The sequence below is a fragment of the Heterodontus francisci genome, chromosome 1 (genome assembly GCF_036365525.1).
Source record: "Heterodontus francisci isolate sHetFra1 chromosome 1, sHetFra1.hap1, whole genome shotgun sequence".
In the NCBI taxonomy this organism is placed as follows: domain Eukaryota; kingdom Metazoa; phylum Chordata; class Chondrichthyes; order Heterodontiformes; family Heterodontidae; genus Heterodontus; species Heterodontus francisci.
Window position 1 is genome coordinate 134042210 of NC_090371.1, and position 21399 is coordinate 134063608.

Consider the following 21399-nt stretch of genomic DNA (forward strand, 5'->3'; position numbering starts at 1 on the left):
AATTCTGCCTCCTAACTCACCTCCTGACTTCCCAAAGCCTGTCCACCATCTACAAGGCGCAAGTCAGGAGTCTGATGGAATACTCTCCATTTGCCTGGATGGGTGCTGCTCCAACAACACTCAAGAAGCTCGACACCATCCATGACAAAGCAGTCCTTTTGATTAGCACCCCATCCACAAACATTCTGTCCCTCCACCACTGACGCACAGTGACAGTAGTGTGTACCATCTACAAGATGCACTGCAGCAACACACCAAGGCTCCTCAGACAGCACCTTCCAAACTCTCAACCTCTACCACCAATAAGGACAAGGGCAACAGATGCATGGGAACACCACCACCTGCAGTTCCCCTCCAAGCCACACACCATCCTGACTTGGATCTTTATCGCCGTTCGTTCACTGTCACTGAGTCAAAGTTCTGGAACTCCCTTCCTAACAGCACTGTGGGTATACTTATCTGACATGGACTGCAGCAGTTAAAGAAGGCAGCTCACCACCACCTTCTCAAGGGCAATTAGGGATGAGCAACAAATGCTGGCATAGCCAGCAACGCCCGCATCCCATGAACGAATGTTTTAAAAATTCTCAAATTGCCATAGTAGAATTTGAACTCTGGTTGCTTATTATTACAGTTAATGCAGTGGTTAAGTTACTAGACTACTGTACTCTCATACCTGTTGGCCATCGTGACATAGTTTTGAGCTTCTGCACTCAGGTATGTTGGCATGTGCATTCTCGTGGTGTGTCAGCCAGCCTTTGGCAGTAGACCAATTATTGAGACTAGATTTTGGTGAGCTACTGTTTGTAAAATGAGATTTCCTTTTTAAAAACTTTTCTATTTTACTTGGTGTCACTACCCACATTGACCTGATACTTGCAAAAGTAATAACTCATAGCAGCCACTGGCGAGATATTAATTCTTTGTGACCTCTGTAAAACAAAAACATACTTTTAATTGTCTGGCTGTGTGAAATAATGAAGTTGTGCAGTGGGAGTCACCTAGGATGGAGTTTCATCTTGTTTTATGCTTCTTTAGAACATTACAGCGCAGTACAGGCCCTTCGGCCCTCGATGTTGCGCCGCCCTGTGAAACCATCTGACCTACACTATTCCATTTTCATCCATGTGTCTATCCAATGTCCACTTAAATGCCCTTAAAGTTGGCGAATCTACTACTGCTGCAGGCAGGGCGTTCCACGCCCTTACTACTCTCTGAGTAAAGAAACTACCTCTCACATCTGTCCGATATCTATCACCCCTCAACTTGAAGCTATGTCCCCTCGTGTTTGCCATCACCATCCGAGGAAAAAGACGCTCACTATCCACCCTATCTAACCCTCTGATTATCTTATATGTCTCTATTAAGTTACCTCTCCTCCTCCTTCTCTCCAACGAAAACAACCTCAAGTCCCTCAGCCTTTCCTCGTAAGACCTTCCCTCCATACCAGGCAACATCCTAGTAAATCTCCTCTGCACCCTTTCCATAGCTTCCACATCCTTCCTATAATGCGGTGACCAGAACTGCACGCAATACTCCAGGTGCGGTCTCACCAGAGTTTTGTACAGCTGCAGCATGACCTCGTGGCTCCGAAACTCGACCCCCCTACTAATAAAAGCTAACACACCATATGCCTTCTTAACAGCCCTATTAACCTGGTTAGCAACCTTCAGGGATTTATGCACCTGGACACCAAGATCTCTCTGTTCATCTACAGTACCAAGAATCCTCCCATTAGCCCAGTACTCTGCATTCCTGTTACTCCTTCCAAAGTGAATCACCTCACACTTTTCCGCATTAAACTCCATTTGCCATCTCTCAGCCCAGCTCTGCAGCCTATCTATGTCTCTCTGTACCCGACAACATCCTTCGGCACTATCCACAACTCCACCGACCTTAGTGTCATCTGCAAATTTACTAACCCACCCTTCTACACCCTCTTCCAGGTCATTTATAAAAATGACAAACAGCAGTGGCCCCAAAACAGATCCTTGCGGTACACCACTAGTAACTAAACTCCAGGATGAACATTTGCCATCAACCACCACCCTCTGTCTTCTTTCAGCTAGCCAATTTCTGATCCAAAGCTCTAAATCACCTTCAACCCCATACTTGCGTATTTTCTGCAATAGCCTACCGTGGGGAACCTTATCAAACGCCTTACTGAAATCCATATACACCACATCCACTGCTTTACCCTCATCCACCTGTTTGGTCACCTTCTCGAAAAACTCAATAAGGTTTGTGAGGCACGACCTACCCGTCACAAAACCGTGCTGACTATCTCTAATGTACTTATTCTTTTCAAGATGATTATAAATCCTGTCTCTTATAACCTTTTCCAACATTTTACCCACAACCGAAGTAAGGCTCACAGGTCTATAATTACCAGGGCTGTCTCTACTCCCCTTCTTGAACAAGGGGACAACATTTGCAATCCTCCAGTCTTCCGGCACTATTCCTGTCGACAATGATGACATAAAGATCAAGGACAAAGGCTCTGCAATCTCCTCCCTAGCTTCCCAGAGAATCCTAGGATAAATCCCATCTGGCCCAGGGGACTTATCTATTTTCACACTTTCCAAAATTGCTAACACCTCCTCCTTGTGAACCTCAATCCCATCTAGCCTCGTAGCCTGAATCTCAGTATTCTCAACAACATTTTCTTTCTCTACTGTAAATACTGACGCAAAATATTCATTTAACACTTCCCCTATCTCCTCTGATTCCACACACAACTTCCCACTACTATCCTTGATTGGCCCTAATCTAACTCTAGTCATTCTTTTATTCCTGATATACCTATAGAAAGCCTTAGGGTTTTCCCTGATCCGATCCACCAATGACTTCTCGTGTCCTCTCCTTGCTCTTCTTAGCTCTCCCTTTAGATCCTTCCTGGCTAGCTTGTAGCTCTCAAGCGCCCTAACTGAGCCTTCACGTCTCATCCTAACATAAGCCTTCTTCTTCCTCTTGACAAGCGCTTCAACTTCTTTAGTAAACCACAGCTCCCTCGCACGATAACTTCCTCCCTGCCTCACAGGTACATACTTATCAAGGACACGCAGTAGCTGCTCCTTGAATAAGCTCCACATTTCGATTGTTCCCATCCCCTGCAGTTTCCTTCCCCATCCTACGCATCCTAAATCTTGCCTAATCGCATCATAATTTCCTTTCCCCCAGTTATAATTCTTGCCCTGCGGTATATACCTGTCCCTGCCCATCGCTAAGGTAAACCTAACCGAATTGTGATCACTATCACCAAAGTGCTCACCTACATCTAAATCTAACACCTGGCCGGGTTCATTTCCCAGTACCAAATCCAATGTGGCATCGCCCCTGGTTGGCCTGTCTACATACTGTGTCAGAAAACCCTCCTGCACACACTGGACAAAAACTGACCCATCTAAAGTACTCGAACTATAGTATTTCCAGTCGATATTTGGAAAGTTAAAGTCCCCCATCTTTAGTATTCATCTTTAGTATGCAATTCTGTATGGAAAGCCATGGTGTAAAGTATATGTTATAATCCTTGCAGGCTTTTAACAACAATTTAATTTACATGGGGCAATAAATGAGCACACTAAATAGTCTGTGATACTTCAGTAGAATAACATGACTACATATTCAGTTACTAGAACTATTTGCAGTACTTAAGTGTTGTTATCTTGAAAGAAGTGCAAGTTTCATAAAATTGGTAGATAATGTGTTAGCATTAAACTCATTATGTAAGGTAACTCCCAATGTAACTCCTCTTGCAAGTACCCTTTATTTTCTGCATAGCAGCCAATTAATCACCCCCAATATTTATGCTCAAACCCCGCACCTTTTGACTAATAAGTGTTCAAATAGAAATTTATCAAGTGCCTTTTGGAAATCTAAGTACACAACATCATCATTAGTAACACTCATGGCTTGTGGTAGATTCAATCCCCCTGGTAGTAGAGTTTTCCACAGTGTATTTTGGCAGGGAGGGAATAATGTGAAAGTGAGTCATCACAGATAATTATCTATCACATATCCAGAATGACTCAGTACTTCATATAGTGAATTAAGTACAGTGACAATTGCTGTGTTCAATTATTAATGTTCAGAGGGATTTGGGTGTCCTTATACAAGAAACACAAAGTTAACAAGCAGGTACCACAAGCAATTGAGTAGGCAAATAGTATGTTGGCCTTTATTGCAAAGGGGGTTGGGGTCTAAGAGTCAGGAAGTCTTGCTGCAATTGTACACCACACCTGGAGTACTGTGTACAGTTTTGGTCTCTGTACCGAAGGAAGGATATAATTACTTTAGAGACGATGTAATGATGATTCATTAGATTGATTGCTGGATGAAGGAATTATCCTGAGGAGCAATTGAGTAGAAAGGGCCTGTACACCCTGAAGTTTAAAAGAATGAGAGGTGATTTCATTGAAATAGACAAGATTCTGAGAAGGACTGACATGGTAGATGCTGAGAGGCTGTTTCTCCTGGCTGGAGAGTCTGGAAGTAGGGTACAGAGTCTTCAGATAAAGGGTCAGCCATTTAGGACTGAGATGAGAAATTTCTTCACTGAAGGTTGTGAATCTTTGGAATTCTGTACCCCAGAGAGCTGTGGATGCTCAATCGTTGAGTATATTCAACATTGAGATCGATAGATTCTAGGAATCTAAGGGAATCAGGAGATACGAGGACCTGTGAGGGAAAGTGGAGTTGAAATCAAAGATCAGCCATGATCTTATTGAATGGTGGAGCAGGCTCAAGGGGTCATCTGGCCCACTCCTGCTTCTTACGTCCTGATCTTGTGTGTAGGCAAATATAGATGCATTTTAGCACAGCAAGATCTTTAAAGCAACAAGGAGATAAATCTGTGTTTTAATCTGTATTTTCAGTTGGTTGATGGGGGAATGTCAACCTAGATTCTGGGCAAACACCCTGCTCTTTAATAGCTCTGTTGGATCCTAAAAGTTCAGCTGAACCTTCACAATAGGAAGATTAAAATTAAATCTAATGCAAAACTGCCTCACTGATTCACTCAAGTGTAATTATGTACCAGAATTCTGGACGGGGAATTGAATCTACCACAAGCCAAGAGTGTTACTAATGAGATTGACACACTGGTCAGGTAGTAGGATACATCTGAAAGCTATTTGACTATAAGCCCAAACAAGTTTCTATCCTTGAATAGATCATTAGTCCAACCAAGTTTGCAATATTGTCAAAAACTTGGGCAAGGATAGGCCCAGAATAACATACACAAATTTGAAATTAATAAGCCTCAAGTGTGACTAGAAAATAGGAAAACACGCATGCACCAGATTAGTGGTTATATGGAACAGTATTCTTCTTTGGCCTCCTTATCTCGAGAGACAATGGGTAAGCGCCTGGAGGTGGTCAGTGGTGTGTGGAGCAGCGCCTGGAGTGGCTATAAAGGCCAATTCTAGAGTGACAGGCTCTTCCACAGGTGCTGCAGAAAAATTTGATTGTCAGGGCTGTTACACAGTTGGCGCTTCCCTTGCGCCTCTGTCTTTTTTTCCTGCCAACTGCTAAGTCTCTTCGACTCGCCACACTTTAGCCCCACCTTTATGGCTGCCCGCCAACTCTGGCGAACGCTGGCAACTGACTCCCACGACTTGTGATCAATGTCACAGGACTTCATGTCGCGTTTGCAGATGTCTTTAAAGCGGAGACATGGACGGCCGGTGGGTCTGATACCAGTGGCGAGCTCGCTGTACAATGTGTCTTTGGGGATCCTGCCATCTTCCATGCGGCTCACATGGCCAAGCCATCTCAAGCGCCGCTGACTCAGTAGTGTGTATAAGCTGGGGATGTTGGCCGCTTCGAGGACTTCTGTGTTGGAGATACGGTCCTGACACCTGATGCCAAGTATTCTCCGGAGGCAGCGAAAATGGAATGAATTGAGACGTCGCTCTTGGCTGACATACGTTGACATACATGGAACAGACTCCCAGCAAAATAGTTAAAACTGTCAATTACTTGTGCAAGAAAGAGCTATAGAAATTGTTGGTTGAGAGTGGAATAGAAATTGAGGGTAAATCTAGAGTGAGATGATCAAATGCTGAGATGATCATTTGTGAAGGGTAATTGTCCATTTGTGGTTGAGATGCGGGGATGGCCTTTTCTCATTCCCTCATGTTCCACGCGCATCAACTTTCCACCTTTTAAGATGAGTTGTGATGTGGCTATGGGAACTTAAAGAAGAAAAACCTCTCATCTTTGGAGGGTGAAAGAATTCTACTTTATTAGATGAGGACTGTAAGTAATGAGGTATGGAACTTACTTCCACTTTATAGACCATGTAAACACAGAGCATTCCATAGAGGTTTACAGTACAGAAAGCCACCATTCAGCCCACCATGTCTCTGCCTGGCCTTTGCCAAAGCATTCCAAAACTAAAGCCCACTGCTCTGTTGTATCCTCATATTCATGACTCTTTCTCTGCTTCAAATGTTTATCCAATTTTTCCTTGAAATATACAGTGGCCTCTGCCTCAGTTAACTTCCTATAGCAAAGTATTCTATGGTCTAATAACTTTGTATGTCTGGGATAGATTCAAATCCAGGCAGCAGTGAGAGAGAACGAGGCATTGGGATTCGATTTGGATTGCTCTGGCTAACAGCTGACACAGACCCAATGCTCTAATTCAGTACTTCAGTTCTGCAAAATCTATGTGCAGTCCAGGTGTAAAGAAAAGGCTTTTTAAATATTATCGTTTATATAAAAACATCTCTGTTCTAGGAGAGCTCATTCCTGATGTGCTTTTATTTCACCCCCAGATTTGGTTTGCTTTTGTGAATGGCTTCTCGGGGCAAATTCTCTTTGAAAGATGGTGCATTGGTCTCTACAATGTGGTAAGTGTATGTTTTACTTGGGTATTCAGTTCAAGTCCTGCCTACTTACCCCAAACTTGTTTGTCAGCATTCTGCTTATGATAAAATTGCAGTCCCGGTCCCATCTCCACCCAACAATATCAAAAACTTAACATTCCTGTTGACTTCGACATAAACTCCAGCCTGCTTCTGTCAACACCTTTAAGCTCCTAACAGTATTAAGGGCTCATGTCACTTACCGCTCATGTTGACGAGTCTTCTCTGCTGATTCTTCCTGCTGAGGTTTCTGTATTTGTAAATTCTGCTCACACATTGCTATGCTGGAAGACCCCAATACAGTAGTAGATGGTGTTCAGGTTGTTGCCCACTGTTAGGTTAGTTTTGGAACTCATGGCCGTGGAAGTTGAAGGGCTTGCTGTGAGCACTCAGCTTGTGAGGGCTGGCTGCTGGCAGAGATGGAGTTACTGATAATAGGCCAGTTAGTCAATCAAGTGGGGTCATTGAAGGCAGCTAAATATAATCAGGGTATATTCATGGGCAGGTGGTGTGGTGAGGTCAAAAGATCTGGAATATCCCAAACAATGTATCCAAATCTAAACACAGCAGGGTATGAGGACCTTATGATGAGTTTCATAGCTCTGCTCTAAAATTGACACCTTTCTGATGCAGTATTCTTTGTTACTATTTGTGGTAGAATTTCTTCACAAAATAAAGTTACTTTGATCTGTGTCCATCACCAACACAGTAGGGATAGGGTGACCAGCCAGCGACTCAATTTCACGTCCAGTAAAGCAAAATTAGAATAGTCCCCAAAATGTTAACCTCGTTGGTAAGAACTGTAACGCAGTGGATATCTTCAGACTGAGCAATGCAAAACTTTGCTCTCTTTCTGAGTTTCTAGTAAAGATTAATTAAAATCAAATAATCTGATATTTACTTTGATCATTGTCAAACATGTGATTTACAAACATTTCAATGTACAGTTTGTTACTATTCAACTGGTACCTTACTAGTTTAAATGATACAATTTACAGCAAGTATTCCAAGGATTTATGGAGGTACAAAATAGCTGAGCGCCTCTGATTGATATCTCACAGAGCTCATCTGAAAAGGTGGCACAGTATATTTCATTCGAATAACTGAAAGGAACATTTTAAGTTGACATTGTCTGTAAATCTGTACTGCTTCAGACCAGTGATGTTACTGCTTTAATACATAAGATGTACATAACCTGGATCACTATCTCCTGCCCCATTGACATGCAGTTAGGGCGTGATGTTCAGCCATTGTGATCTTACCTATATTAATATTTGGTGGCGCCAGATTAATGCTGCCATTGGAAAGGAAGGAGCACAGCTTATTTACGTGTGTGTGCCAGATTTTCACAGCTTTGCCTCCTCTCACTTTGGGAATATTTGAGAGATCGTGTCGAAAAGAAAACATGTTGAAATATCCAGAGCTCTACAAGACATCACAGAATGCACTGAACTTCAACACCAAGGTAACTAATTTATTGTTGCACTGAAATTCTTTGTTCTGTGACAATCTTGGAAACAGGCCTAAATCAAATTCGACATTAAGTCACAATTGATTTGAAATGAGGAGTTCTGTACTCTCTTCGGGCATTAGAGATGGCTGGTCAGCCAAGCTGGCCCACAGGTAAGTCCTGGGAGAGAAGGTGAGCTGGTGCGCATGGGTCAGAAGCAGCCTGCATTATTTTTGTACAGCCAGGAGGAGCACGCCTTCTGACTCCAAAGAAAATTGCAACCCATATTTGGCCTCATCCACATAGTTTTAGACCCAAAAAATTCAGTGAAGCAATGTTGAATTTCCCCCCAGGTATATTGTAGGAGGTATTTTTTAAAATGTTTGTGGAAAAAGAGGAGTAAAAACCACTGTATACCATATTCATCAAAATGACATTTGGAAGCCATGCAATGATGTATTTCAAAGCAATGTGTGCTATTGTTAACAAGTTTTTTCACAACTGCTTTGTCTCTTTAATATGTAAGGTATAGAAAGGTTCTTTCTGGTTCTACAAATCCATGGCATTACAAATGTTGCTGAAATTGTATTTGAGTTATATTTGACTTATTGATTTACGTGGTCCTGAGATGAAAAAAGAACACTTTTGATCTGCAACCATATTATCCTTAAGGTGTTGTCAACTGCTTGTATATAGTATTTTCAATCAATTTTGATCTTTTTTATAAGACAGATAACATTTGCCTGTTCTCTTCTCTTCCCTTCCCCTTCTCTCCTGTACCCCCCACCACCAACCCCACCTTTTTTAATACCTTAAATTTTGTTTCTTCCCTTGCATAAGCACCATATTCTGGAATGCTGTGTTATATGACAGCAAGCATTCGGCAAGTAAATCAAATCAGAACTTTATCATTTTCCAACGATGCTTTCCATTTCTGGCACATATAGTGGTCCATTCTGACTGGGTCAGGATCAGTGCATGGGGGGCCCACAGCGGGTGGCACGCCTGGTGCTCATGAAGGAAACTAGGCTCAGCTGATTTTTACTGTAGGGTCTCATTTAAATTTTTTTAATCTATCTCGGCCAAATCGGGCATGAGCATTGACAGAGCGGATGGGTGGGAGTAATAATTAGGATGCAAGCAGGAAGCTGAAGGGCACCCAAAGGATGGGTCACTGGCGTAAGGTAGGTGCTGGGGTAGGGGGGAACTTGCAGAGTTAATGCCAGTCAGGGAGGGGAATGCAAACTCAGTGTTGGAGAGACACAAGTGTTCCTCGCAGAGCCCAAGGGAGCATTCCTGATCCTCCTGACCCACCAGCAAGTAGGTAAGAATTTTAACTTACCTTTGCTTCTTACTGCTCCGCAGACTCCCATCCTGCTAGAGCTGTTGAGCTTAAAATCTATCCTAAAATGTTAACCACCTTGTGTTCTGTAATCAGGTTATTGGAAATTTAATGAAAAGTGTTAAATTATCTAGGATTTAGTGTTCTCCCAAAAAATGATAAATTTGATGCTTTTTTCATTTTGTTGGCTGAATTGTGACTATAAATTTCAGAGTTTAATCATGTTAAATACTGTATTAATCTCCTCCATGCTGGGTTCTAGTGTTTTTGGCCATTTGAACAGGTGATCAACCATTTACAAAATAACAAAGTACCAGTACACAGAATATTGAGCAATTCTAATGTTTCCTCCTTCAAACAACAATGTTATAATCATTTGTAAAATGTATAAGACAGTACTGCATGCAATCTTTCAATGCTGTTGAGTTCATGTTAATCAAATGCAATATAATGTACAGTTACTTATTATATTCCATAAATAGAGAAAAATACTTCAGTGACAAACTAACGTTCGAAATAAATTGCTCTTTTATTTTCAGATTTAACATACTGATCTTGCATATTTATGACTTTGCAATTTTAACACTTGAGTATCTGGAAAGTTGCTTTTACAAAGTGCTTTTTATAGCAACAATGTTCAGAGTGGGTAACTTTTAAAGTAATTAGGAAACATGCGCTTTTCTTTGTTAGATTCATTTCACAACAGATAATTTGGGAACATTGCTTTTTACTGTTCATTAGTTCATGAATGAAATGCAGATTGGCAATAATTGTAAAATATGGATAGTGTAATGGTGGAATGATAATAGCACTATAGAAATAAATGTTCTACACTATTACAAGATGCAGAAAAAAACGCATTGGGGAAGACAATGACGAAGACGTGGGTTTATGGGAGGAGGTTGGTGTCACAGAGGCTTAGAAACCCTGAAGCACCAATTGCCTGGAGGTCCAGACAATTTAATGGCAGGATCTTAAAAACTTCTGAAACTGTTGCCTGGCTGGCAGCCAGATTGAGAATTTGATTGTTGGGTGGGTAGGCCCATGGCAGCAGCCGTAGCCAGGAAGCTTAGGGGGGCAAGGGAGAGATCGTGGTGGGACAGTTGCAGAGAAAGGCCAGCATGGCAGGGGGGTTGGTGAGAGAGCAGATGGGACATCGTGGAGGGAAGGGGTTGCAAGTAGATTGGGGCATCTGATTGCGGGGATGGAAGCAGGTAAGCTTGGTATGCCTAAGGAAGCACTCCTGCTCCTCCTGACCCCTAAGCATTGCTTTAAAGGCACTTTACCTGCTGGATAGGCCTGGGAAACCCAACCTGGAGGCATTAAAAGCAAAATTCTGGTTAAATTTGAGGCAGACTGCCTCATTAAAATATTTTAATGGCTCACCCACCTCTGGAGAGCAGATTAGTCACCCGCCACCAACCTGCCTCCATTAAAACTGGAAGTGTGTGCTTTGGGGGCAAGTTTCCCATTTTTAAATTTTTTACCCTCCTGCCTCCCCCACTTACAGCCAGCTTGTCCTGGGGGTTTAAAATAGCCCAATGTGTTTGAAAAGAAACCTTTAGCAGAAAAATCTAATCTAATTTTTTTTAAAGTGTGAATTCCTTAATTACTTTTAAACTTGCTCACTTTGAAAGGTAGTTGCTGAAAAATAATTGCTTGACTGTCAAATTATTAGTTGCCTTTTTTATAAGAAAGTTGATCCAACTTATTTTTCTCTGATGTAATGAGGGAAAGCTGTTTGTTTTTGCCTGCTGTTAATAAAGCTGTCTCCTATAGGCAGGAGTGTTTAGTCCTTCTGATTGAGACATCTACAGGCCTCATGTATTTGTAATGTTCAGTGGAAATGGATTACTGACCCCTGTGGAGAGACAGACCAGGAGGGGACAATTAGATTTGTAAGGGGGTGGGAATTTAAACCATTATTCATTAATGTTGAGCTGTGAAAAAATGTTTTTGTTTTTACAAGGAACGTAGTATTTGTTTTGCAACGTCACTTCAAATTTTTAAAATGCTAAACCTCTGTCTCAATATCTTTCAACAATCAAATATTTTACTGGTTTTTAAACTAAATATATTGATCATTTTTATTATCTATTTTTATCTGCCCTAAAGTACAGAAACACAGACAAACTGTCCAAAAAATTGCTGTGGTAAATAGAATTGACCTTAATGTTTTATCTTGTATAATTATCGAATGCAGTGCTGAAAATTTACTCACATGTTAATTTTGGTAAGATCATAGTGTTTTGGGAGTAGACCAATTAAGTGTCATGGAGACGGCAAAATGCTTACCTCTTGCCCTTTATTTCTTTTATTGTGCTATTGTATAATTAAACTTATTGTCATCAATATTTGCAACATTGTTATATTGTGCCTTTTGATGGCTTTCTATCTTTGGGTGTCCTCGCAAAGTCTTCATCCATCCAAAGCCATTGGCACTTTCTGGAGGTGGCCAGGTGAATTATCATTGGTATTATCGTCTACCATCATAATGGAACATAGGAAATAGTAGGCCATTTGACCCCTCGAAATGGAAGCAAGTTTGAATACCTGACCTGACATATATATATATAGGAGCCTCCAGTTGGTTGTTGGGCAACTCATCTTTACTTTCCCTCCCCAAAGAAAAAGATTCTTACTCATAAACCAGAACATGTGGTTAAAATTAGACTCCCTATAGACAGCAACTTGCATTTATGTAGTGCCTTTAATGTAGTAAAATATCCCATGGCACTTCACAGGAGCATTATAAAACAAAATTTGGCTGTTGAGATGTACTTCCTCTTCATCACCAAGGTAGTTTATAATCAAATAACCTCTGACAAATTGCTTCCTATACAAATAGAAAACACTGAAGTAGTTATAAACATTTAATGTTTTCACACAGAAACATCAAAGGCAAACTGCCCCTCCCCCCCCCAATAAGCAGTGTAGGAAGGCCATGAAAATATTGTCAGGCGCCTCCCTTGTCAGATTCTGAACTATAAGACACCAGTGAGAAAGACACAGTGAAAAGAGAGAGAGAGTGTGTGTGTGAGTGAAATTTAAAATAACAATTATTACATTAATCATTTTTTTCTAGTACATCCTGAAGTTTCGGTTGGGATATGGTAAACTGTGCTCATTGTACTTAATATATTATTTCAGTTGTGAAGATAGATTGGAGAAGTTAGGACTGTTTTCCTTGGAGAAGAGAAAGCTGAGAGATAATTTTATAGAGATATTTAAAATCATGAGTGGTCTGGACAGAGTAGATAGAGAGAAACTGTTCGCACTCATAAAAGGATCGAGCATGAGAGGGCTCAGATTTAGAGTATTTGGTAAGAGAAGCAAAAGTGACATGAGGAAAACTTTTTCGCGCAGCGAGTGGTTAAGGTCTGGAATGCACTGCCTGAGAGTGTGGTGGAGGCAGGTTCAATTGAAGCATTCAAAAGGGAATTTAACTGTTATGTGAAAAGGAAGCATGTGCAGGGTTATGGGGAGAAGGCAGAGGAATGGAACGGAGGGAATTACTCTCTGAGAGCCAGTGCGGAGGTGATGGGCCGAATGTCCTCCTTCTGCACTGTAATGATTCTGTGAATAAATCAGAGTTGACTAATATGATTCCTTCACCACCACACCCACACCCGATCCCACCACTAATTTCCCACAGCACTGTCAGGTGTTTGCTTCTCAATTTTATGTTGTTGACCACTTTTTTTGAATGCCTCCTCTGTCTTAAACATTAATATAACAGTGAATATGTCTTATTGGTTTACTAATGGCAAGACTTGAGGATTCAGAGATATAATACATAGAACATCTCATTAACAGAATCCCTGAAACAGATTGCTGCACGATTTTTAATCACCATTAGATATCTGCTGCATTCCTGATGAATACTTTGCAGCACAATATTTCGCACCTCATTTATGACTTTTTTATGGTAGAAAATTTAGTACAGAATTGCAATAGTCTTAAAGTATCATACCACTAAAATGTCTTTTTTTTCTGAGACTCCCTGAACAGTTTACCCCGTAGGTCGTGCAATTACAAAAATCTGAATGGATAAAAATACCCTCTCTCAGGCTGACATTTAAAGCAAACATGGTCTAAAAATGGTCTACCTTTCAGAGAAATTGTATACATCGGATCCATACAGTTTATGTGGTTAAATTAAATACTTCTATTATTGCAACCTCAAATTTTAACAAATCCAATAAATAGATGTCATCTAACTAGAATTAATCATTTTCTGCTGAAGACCCATCACAGAATAAGGTTTCAGCAATCCAGACAGCCAGTAATTTGCAATTCATATCAATCTGCTGACTATTCAACCAATTCAAAAGTCCAGAGGCCCTCACAAATCTGACTGACATCATGATTTAACATCACTATAGAGTCTTGTACTTTTCTAGTCAGTTTGGACTGATTGTGTCTGACAGTCTTTGCCATTCAGGTCAAAAGAAATGACGATTTTGGGCCCTTAGTCATCATCTTGCAATGTTGCTTGTGGCTGGTATAAACTGAGAAATGTAGAAATTATCACTTAGCACAAGAAAAGTATTAGTTTATTACTGCATTCCCATTTGTAATTGGTAGCTTTTTCATTGTGTTTCCATTCATATCAATTACTTGGATGCTTTTCGGTCTGGTAATTGAGACACTATAATAATTAGCGTAATGATGTTTTTGCCTGTCACTGGTGTCCGAACAGCATTTATGATCACACTAGTAACTTTTTTGGATGCAGGTATTCTGGATCACAAAAGGTTATAAAAAGCAATTAACCAATTTTTTTCTTCTCACTGCTAAATCTGAGGTTGGGAGAATGTATTGAAACTGATCATGTCCATTGTACTGCTGAAAATTTAAAAAATGAGTAAGCCATCAGAATATAGTGAGCTGGCTGTTCTCATTGCAATTGATGTTATCTCAACAGACACTAGAAGGACTGAATAAACAACCCATCCACTGTGCAGTCTGCATGCACATGGTTGTGAGACTGGAAAAATTATTGGAATTGTTTGGGGAGCTTGTTTTGTGCTATTACAAATGACTATGCAGGTGGTATAATGAAAAATGAAGGTTGGCTGAAAAATAGCCCATGGGCTAGAAATATGCTGCCACCCAAACAAAGATTTAGAATTTTCTGGAGCGGGCATGTCACAATCTCCTCTATTAGTTAGACATTTTCCTTCATCCTTCAGCTTGAATATGTTGCATTGCAATTGGTTGAAAGTGCAAGATCAATAGAGCATCTTAGACCTTGGTGAACGACCGGACCAAGAGTCTATCTTAACCACTACAACGTCTAAGAAAAGGAATGAAACTGGCCGGACCACGCGGCCTTGACCTAGGCACCGGAAATGACAAAGGCAAACCCGGCCCTGTCGACCCTGCAAAGTCCTCCTTACCAACATCTGGGGGCTTGTGCCAAAATTGGGAGAGTTATCCCACAGACTAGTCCAGCAACAGCCTGGCATAGTCATACTTACAGAATCATACCTAACAGACAATGTCCCAGATGCCACCATCACCATCCCTGGGTATGTCCTGTCCCACCGGCAGGACAGATCCACCAGAGGTGGTATACAGTAGGGGTGGAGTTGCCCTGGGAGTTCTCAACATTGACTCCAGATCCGATGAAGTCTCATGGCATCAGCTCAAACATGGACGAGGAAGCCTTCTGCTGATGACTACCTACCGTACCCACTCTCGGCTGATGAATCAGTGCTTCTCCATGTTGAACGCCAATTGGAAGAAGCACTAAGGGTAGCAAGGGCACAAAATGTACTGTGGGTGGGGGACTTCAATGTCAATCACCAAGAGTGGCTTGGTAGCACCACTGCTGACTGAGCTGGCCGAGTCCTAAAGAACATAGCTGCTAGACAAGGGCTGCGGCAGGTGGTGAGGGAACCAACGAGGGAAAAGCATACTGACCTCGTCCTCCCCAATCTACCTGTTGCGGATGCATCTGTCCATGACAGTATTGGTAGGTGTGACCACCGCACAGTCCTTGTGGAGACAAAGTCCCGTCTTCACATTGAGGATACTCTCCATCATGTTGCGTGGTACTACCACCATGCTAAATGGGATAGATTTCAAACAGATCTAACAACTCAAATCTGGGCATCCATGAGGCACTATGGGGCATCCGCTGCAGCAGAATTGTATTCAACCGCAATCTGTAACCCCATGGCCCAGCATATCCCCCACTCTACCATTATCATCAAGCCAAGGGACCAACCCTGGTTTAATGAAGAGTGCTGGAGGGCGTGCCAGCAACAGCACCAGGCAAACCTAAATATGAGGTGTCAGCCTGGTGAAGCTACAACACAAGACTACTTGCAGGCCTGCCACATCCAGCCGTGAATGGTGTTGGACAATTAAACAATTAGCAGGCGGAGGAAGCTCCACAAATATCCCCATCCTCAATGATGGGGGGGCCCAGTACATCAGTGCAAAAGACAAGACTGAAGTATTTGTGACCATCTTCAACCAGAAGTGCTCAGATCCATCTCTGCCTTCTCCTGAGGTCCCCAGCATCACAGCTGTCTTCAGCCTATCCGATTCACTCCACGTAATATCAAGAAATAAACTAAACTAAATGTCTGAAGGCACTGGATGCTGCAAAGGTTATGGGCCCTGACAACATTGCTGCAATAGTACTGAAGACATGTGCACCAGAACTAGCCGTGCCCCTAGTTAAGCAGTTCCAGTACAGCTACAACACTGGCATCTACCCGGCAATGTGGAAAATTGCCCAGGTATGTCCTGTGCACAAAAAGTAGGACAAATCCAACCCGGCCAATTACCGCCCTATCTGTCGACACTCGATCATCAGCAAAGTGATACTTGCTCAGCAATAACCTGCTCAGTGATGCTCAGTTTGAGTTCCACCAGGGCCACTCAGCTCCTGGCCTCATTATAGCCTTGGTCCAAACATGGACAAAAGAGCTGAATTCCAGAGGTGAAGTGTGAATGACTGCCCGTGACATAAAGGCCATATTTGACTAAGTATGGCATCAAGAAGCCGTAGCAAAACTAGTGTCAATGGGAATCGGGGGAAACTCTCTGCCGGTTGGAGTCATACCTAGCACAAAGGAAGATGGTTATGGTTGTCGGAGGTCAATCATCTCAGTCCCAAGACATCATTGCTGGAGTTCATAAGGGTAGTGTCCGAGGCCCAACCATCTTCAGCTGCTTCATCAATGACCTTCCCTCCATCATAAGGTCAGAAGTGGAGATGTTCGCTGATGTTCAGCACCATGTCCAGATGCAGCAAGACCTGGAAAGCACCAGGCTTGGGCTGCTAAGTGGCAAGATACATTTGCGCCACACAAGTGCCAGGTAATGACTATCTCCAACAAGAGAGAATCTAACCATCTCCCCTTGACGTTCAATGGCATTCCCATCGCTGAATCTCCCACTGTCAACATCTTGGTGGTTACCATTGACCAGAAACTGAACTGGACTAGCCACATAAATGCTGTGGCTACAAGAGCAGGTCAGAGACCAGGAATTCTGTGGTGAGTAACTCACCTCCTGTCTCCCCAATGCCTGTCCACTATCTGCAAGGCACAAGTCAGGAGTTTGATGGAATACTCTCCACTCGCAGCTCCAGCAACATGCAAGATGTTCAACACCATCCAGGAGAAGCAACCCGCTTGATTGGCACCCCATACACTACCTTCAACATTCACTCCCTTTGCCACCAATGCACAGTGGCAGCAGTGTGCACCATCTACAACAGACACTGCAGCAACTCACCAATGCTCCTTTGACAGCACCTTTCAAATCTGCAACCTCTACCACCTAGAAGGACACGGGCAGCAGATGCATGGGAACTCCACCATCTGCATGTTCCCTTCCAAGTCACACATCATCCTGGCACTATATTGCCGTTCCTTCACTGTCATGGGGTCAAAATCCCTTCCTTACAGCACTATGGGTGTACCTATACCCCAAGGACTGCAGCAGTTCAAGAAGTCGGCTCACCACCACCTTCTCCAGAGCAATTAGGGATGGGCAATAACTGCTGGCCTAGCCAGTGACACCCACATCCCACAAATGAATAAAAAAAAAGAACCAATTTAAGGATTTAGAGAAAAACAGAGGAATGGCAAAGAATGTGTTGTTTGAATTAGAATCAAATTGGGTACAGAAAGAGAAATAGAGTGGGAATTAAAAATTGGATTAAGATTCAATGTGGGGGGGGGGGGGGGGGGTGGGAAGACCAACAAAAAGCAAGAAAATAATTTTTGAAATATCTTGAACAAAGTACTACCTGCAGGAATAAACTTCATTGCTTCAGTTGTTCCCTTTCTGGGCTGCAGAGGTTGAGTGGCATTGCAAGAGCATAAATTCTGCCACTAAAAGGGTCCTTATGCTGTTAAGTATCAGCCCTAACTTTCTGCAGAAAATTTAATTTATATTTACTGTGCAAATGCAGACATTTCTTGAAACTCACTTGGGAGTTTGACACTGAAATGGTGCAAAATTTCCGGCAATTTGCAACGCACAGGATATTTCCTCCTGGCCACAAGCTTTTGGATGATTTACGCATTCATAAAGGTGTGCGTATTAAACTCAGTTATTATGCAAGCAAATTCTGAATGTAAAATGGTTCCCTTTTTGCTCTCAACTACACATTTGAAAGCGAGCCATTTCTCACATTTGAGCAAAGCACTAAACTATGAACTATGACCTTTTAATATGTACAAATGAATTCTGGGGGTGTTTTGGGTCATACAATCTAGTGCTCTGAATACCTTATTAAGTTTTCAGATTTGGTATATTGCATAAGCCTTTGACCAAATCTTGGAAGTTTTTTTTTAATTGTGGCACTAAACTTTTGGAAAGATCATGAAGCCAGGGTGCAGTGTAAAACAATTGATGGGATTTTTAGCCGCAAATTTAAATTAGTGTCTGCCACTAATTTATTTAGCACTGTGTACGATAGAAGATAATCTGCTCCTGCCTGATGAGGATTGGTGGGTAACCACCAGTACTCCTTACTACTGGCTAGTTCAAACTATTGACATTTTTGGACCTCACGTAAAACAGCTACAGTACTGACCTTTGGGATTGAATTCAGCTTGTTCCATTCATTCACAGTCAGAGTGAATATTGACTGATCACTGTACATAGTGATGCATGTTCTTTTTAAGATCAATTTTATCTCACACTCTTGTTAAATGATAGGGAATTTTGATATGCCATATAGTTAAGTGTCTGTAATTAACCTTGAATCTAACAATCATTATGATTGAATCCTTAATCAGATCGAGCAAAGCTCCTAGCTTTCAAGATAGCATCTGTTGACCAATAACATCCATTGCTGTCTTGCCGTACTATTTCCTTCAGTGCTGGAAAGAGCTATGAAATTGTTGACACTGAACCAGACTGCTGTGGTTTACAGTCATCTTTGTTTCTTGTAACTAAAATGTACCCTTGCATCCTGAACCATTTTTCAGTGCACTAAATAGAACCCTGTATCACTGGTGCAAATGTTGGTTAGGGATGGGTTAGGAACAGAGAGAGGGAATAAGTGTGTGTGTGCTGGCACAGGCATGATGGGCCGAAGGCCCTTTTTCTGTGCTGTATAGCTCTATGACTCTCGCACTCGCACTCACACTCTTTTTTATATATATATATATATATATATATATATATATATATATATATATATGGGGTATGTCTTTTCCCATGCTCAACTCCACTGTAGAGCTTTGAATTGCCCCTTTGATGAATAATGCCAGATAATGCAGAGTCAAGGGACAAGTAGCAGAATGGATTGCTAGCAGGCTTCAAGGCAGAAAGTAGAGTGTAGGGATAAAGGGTATTTATTCAGCATGGCGGAGCTGGGTAGTGGTGTGGTGGAAGGATCAGTGCTGGGACCACTGTTCACATTTTATATTACGATTTAAACTTTGTAATCAAAAACATAATTTCTGAATTTGCAGTTAACACCAATTTCTTTTGAGTGGAGGGTTTGCAGGGAATAGTCAATACTGAGGAGTTTGCAAGTTCTCCCTGTGACCGCGTGGGTTTTCACCGGGTGCTCCGGTTTCCTCCCACAGCCAAAGACTTGCAGATGATAGGTAAATTGGCCGTCGTAAATTGCCCCTAGTGTAGGTAGGTGGTAGGGAATATGGGATTAGTAGGGTTAGTATAAATGGGTGGTTGTTGGTCGGCACAGACTCGGTGGGCCGAAGGGCCTGTTTCAGTACTGTATCTCTAAATAAATAAATTGCAACAAATTGCTAGAATATATTAAACTTGCAGAATGGACATATAATTGGAAAATTAATTTCAACACCAATAAGTATTACATTTTGTTAAGAAAAATAGAGGTTGCATATTTCTTAGAAAATAATTTAAATGGGGTAGTGGAACAAAGGAATCTGGGAGCACAAATACACAACTCACTAAAAGTGGCAGCGCAAGTTAACAAGGCCATTAGAAAAAGCAAACCATGCCCTGAGGTTTATTTTTTGTGGGGTAGAATTCAAAAGTAAAGAAGTTTTATGCTAAACCTGAAAGAAAGAAAGACTTGCATTTATATAGCACTTTTCACAACCACCGAACATCTCAAAGTACTTTACGGTCAATGAAATACTTTTGAAATGTAGTCGCTGTTGTAATATGGGAAATGTGGCAGTCAATTTGTGCACAGCAAGTGCCCACAAAACAGCAATATGATAATGACCAGATAAACTGTTTCTGTAATGTTGATTGAGGGATAAATATTGGTCAGGGCACTGGGGATAACTCCCCTGCTCCTTTTCAAAATGGTGCCAGGGGATCTTTTACATCCACCTGAGAGGGCAGATGGGGCTTCGATTTAACATCTCAGCCAAAAGAAGGCACCTCCGACAGTGCAGCACTGCACTGGACTGTTAACCTTGATTTATGTGTTCAAGTCATGGAGTGGGGCTTGAACCCGGAACCTTGGTCAGACTGTGCCTGGAGTATTGTGTACAACTCTGATCGTATGATAAAAAAGATATAGAGGCACTGGAGAGGGTGCAAAAAAAGATTTTCAAGGACAGTACCAGAAATAAAGGAGTATACCTTTCAGAAGAGAATGAATAGGCTGGGTCTCTTTTCTTTAGGAAAAATGGCTGGGGGTGACCTCAGAGAAGTCTTTAAAATTAGGAGAACAGAAAGTGCCAGAAATACTCAGCAGGTCTGGCAGCATCAAAACGGTTCTGCTGAAAGGTCATCGACCTGAAACGTTAACTCTGTTTCTCTTTACACAGATGCTGCCCAATCTGCTGAGTATTTCCAGCGCTTTCTGTTCTCATTTCAGAGTTCCAGCATCTGCAGTATTTTGCTCTTATCTTTAAAATTATGAAAGGTTATGATAGACAACAATAACAACTATATTTATGTTGTGTCTTTAATGTAGTAAGGTATCGCAAGGCGCTTTACAGAAGCATTATAAAACAAAGTATAACACCGAGCCACAAAAAGAAATATTAGGTCAGATAACCAAAAGCTTGGTTTTAAGGAGCCTCTTAAATGAGGAAAGTGAGACGGAAAGGTGTAAGGAGGGTATTCCAGAGCTTGGGGCTTAGGCAACTTAAGACACAGCCATCAATAGTGGAGCAAATAAAATCAGGGATGCACAAGAGGCCAGAATTAGAGGAATGCAGATTTGTTGGAGGGTTATGGGGATTGAGGACATTGCAGAGGTAGGGAGGGGTGAGGACATTTGGAAACCAGGATGAGAATTTTAAAATCAA

General features: G+C 41.8%; 1 protein-coding gene across 4 annotated transcripts in view; it reads left to right on the top strand.

Annotated features, from left to right (window-relative positions):
* The window catches only part of atp8a1 (ATPase phospholipid transporting 8A1), a 522190-nt gene that overhangs the window by 395683 nt on the left and 105108 nt on the right, over window positions 1-21399 (top strand). For all 4 annotated transcript variants that reach the window (XM_068036156.1, XM_068036147.1, XM_068036163.1 and 1 more), the window contains 2 exons: window positions 6780-6854; window positions 8212-8334. In XM_068036156.1, coding sequence (XP_067892257.1) covers window positions 6780-6854; window positions 8212-8334 — 198 coding nt within the window. The remainder of the gene's footprint in view (window positions 1-6779; window positions 6855-8211; window positions 8335-21399) is intronic.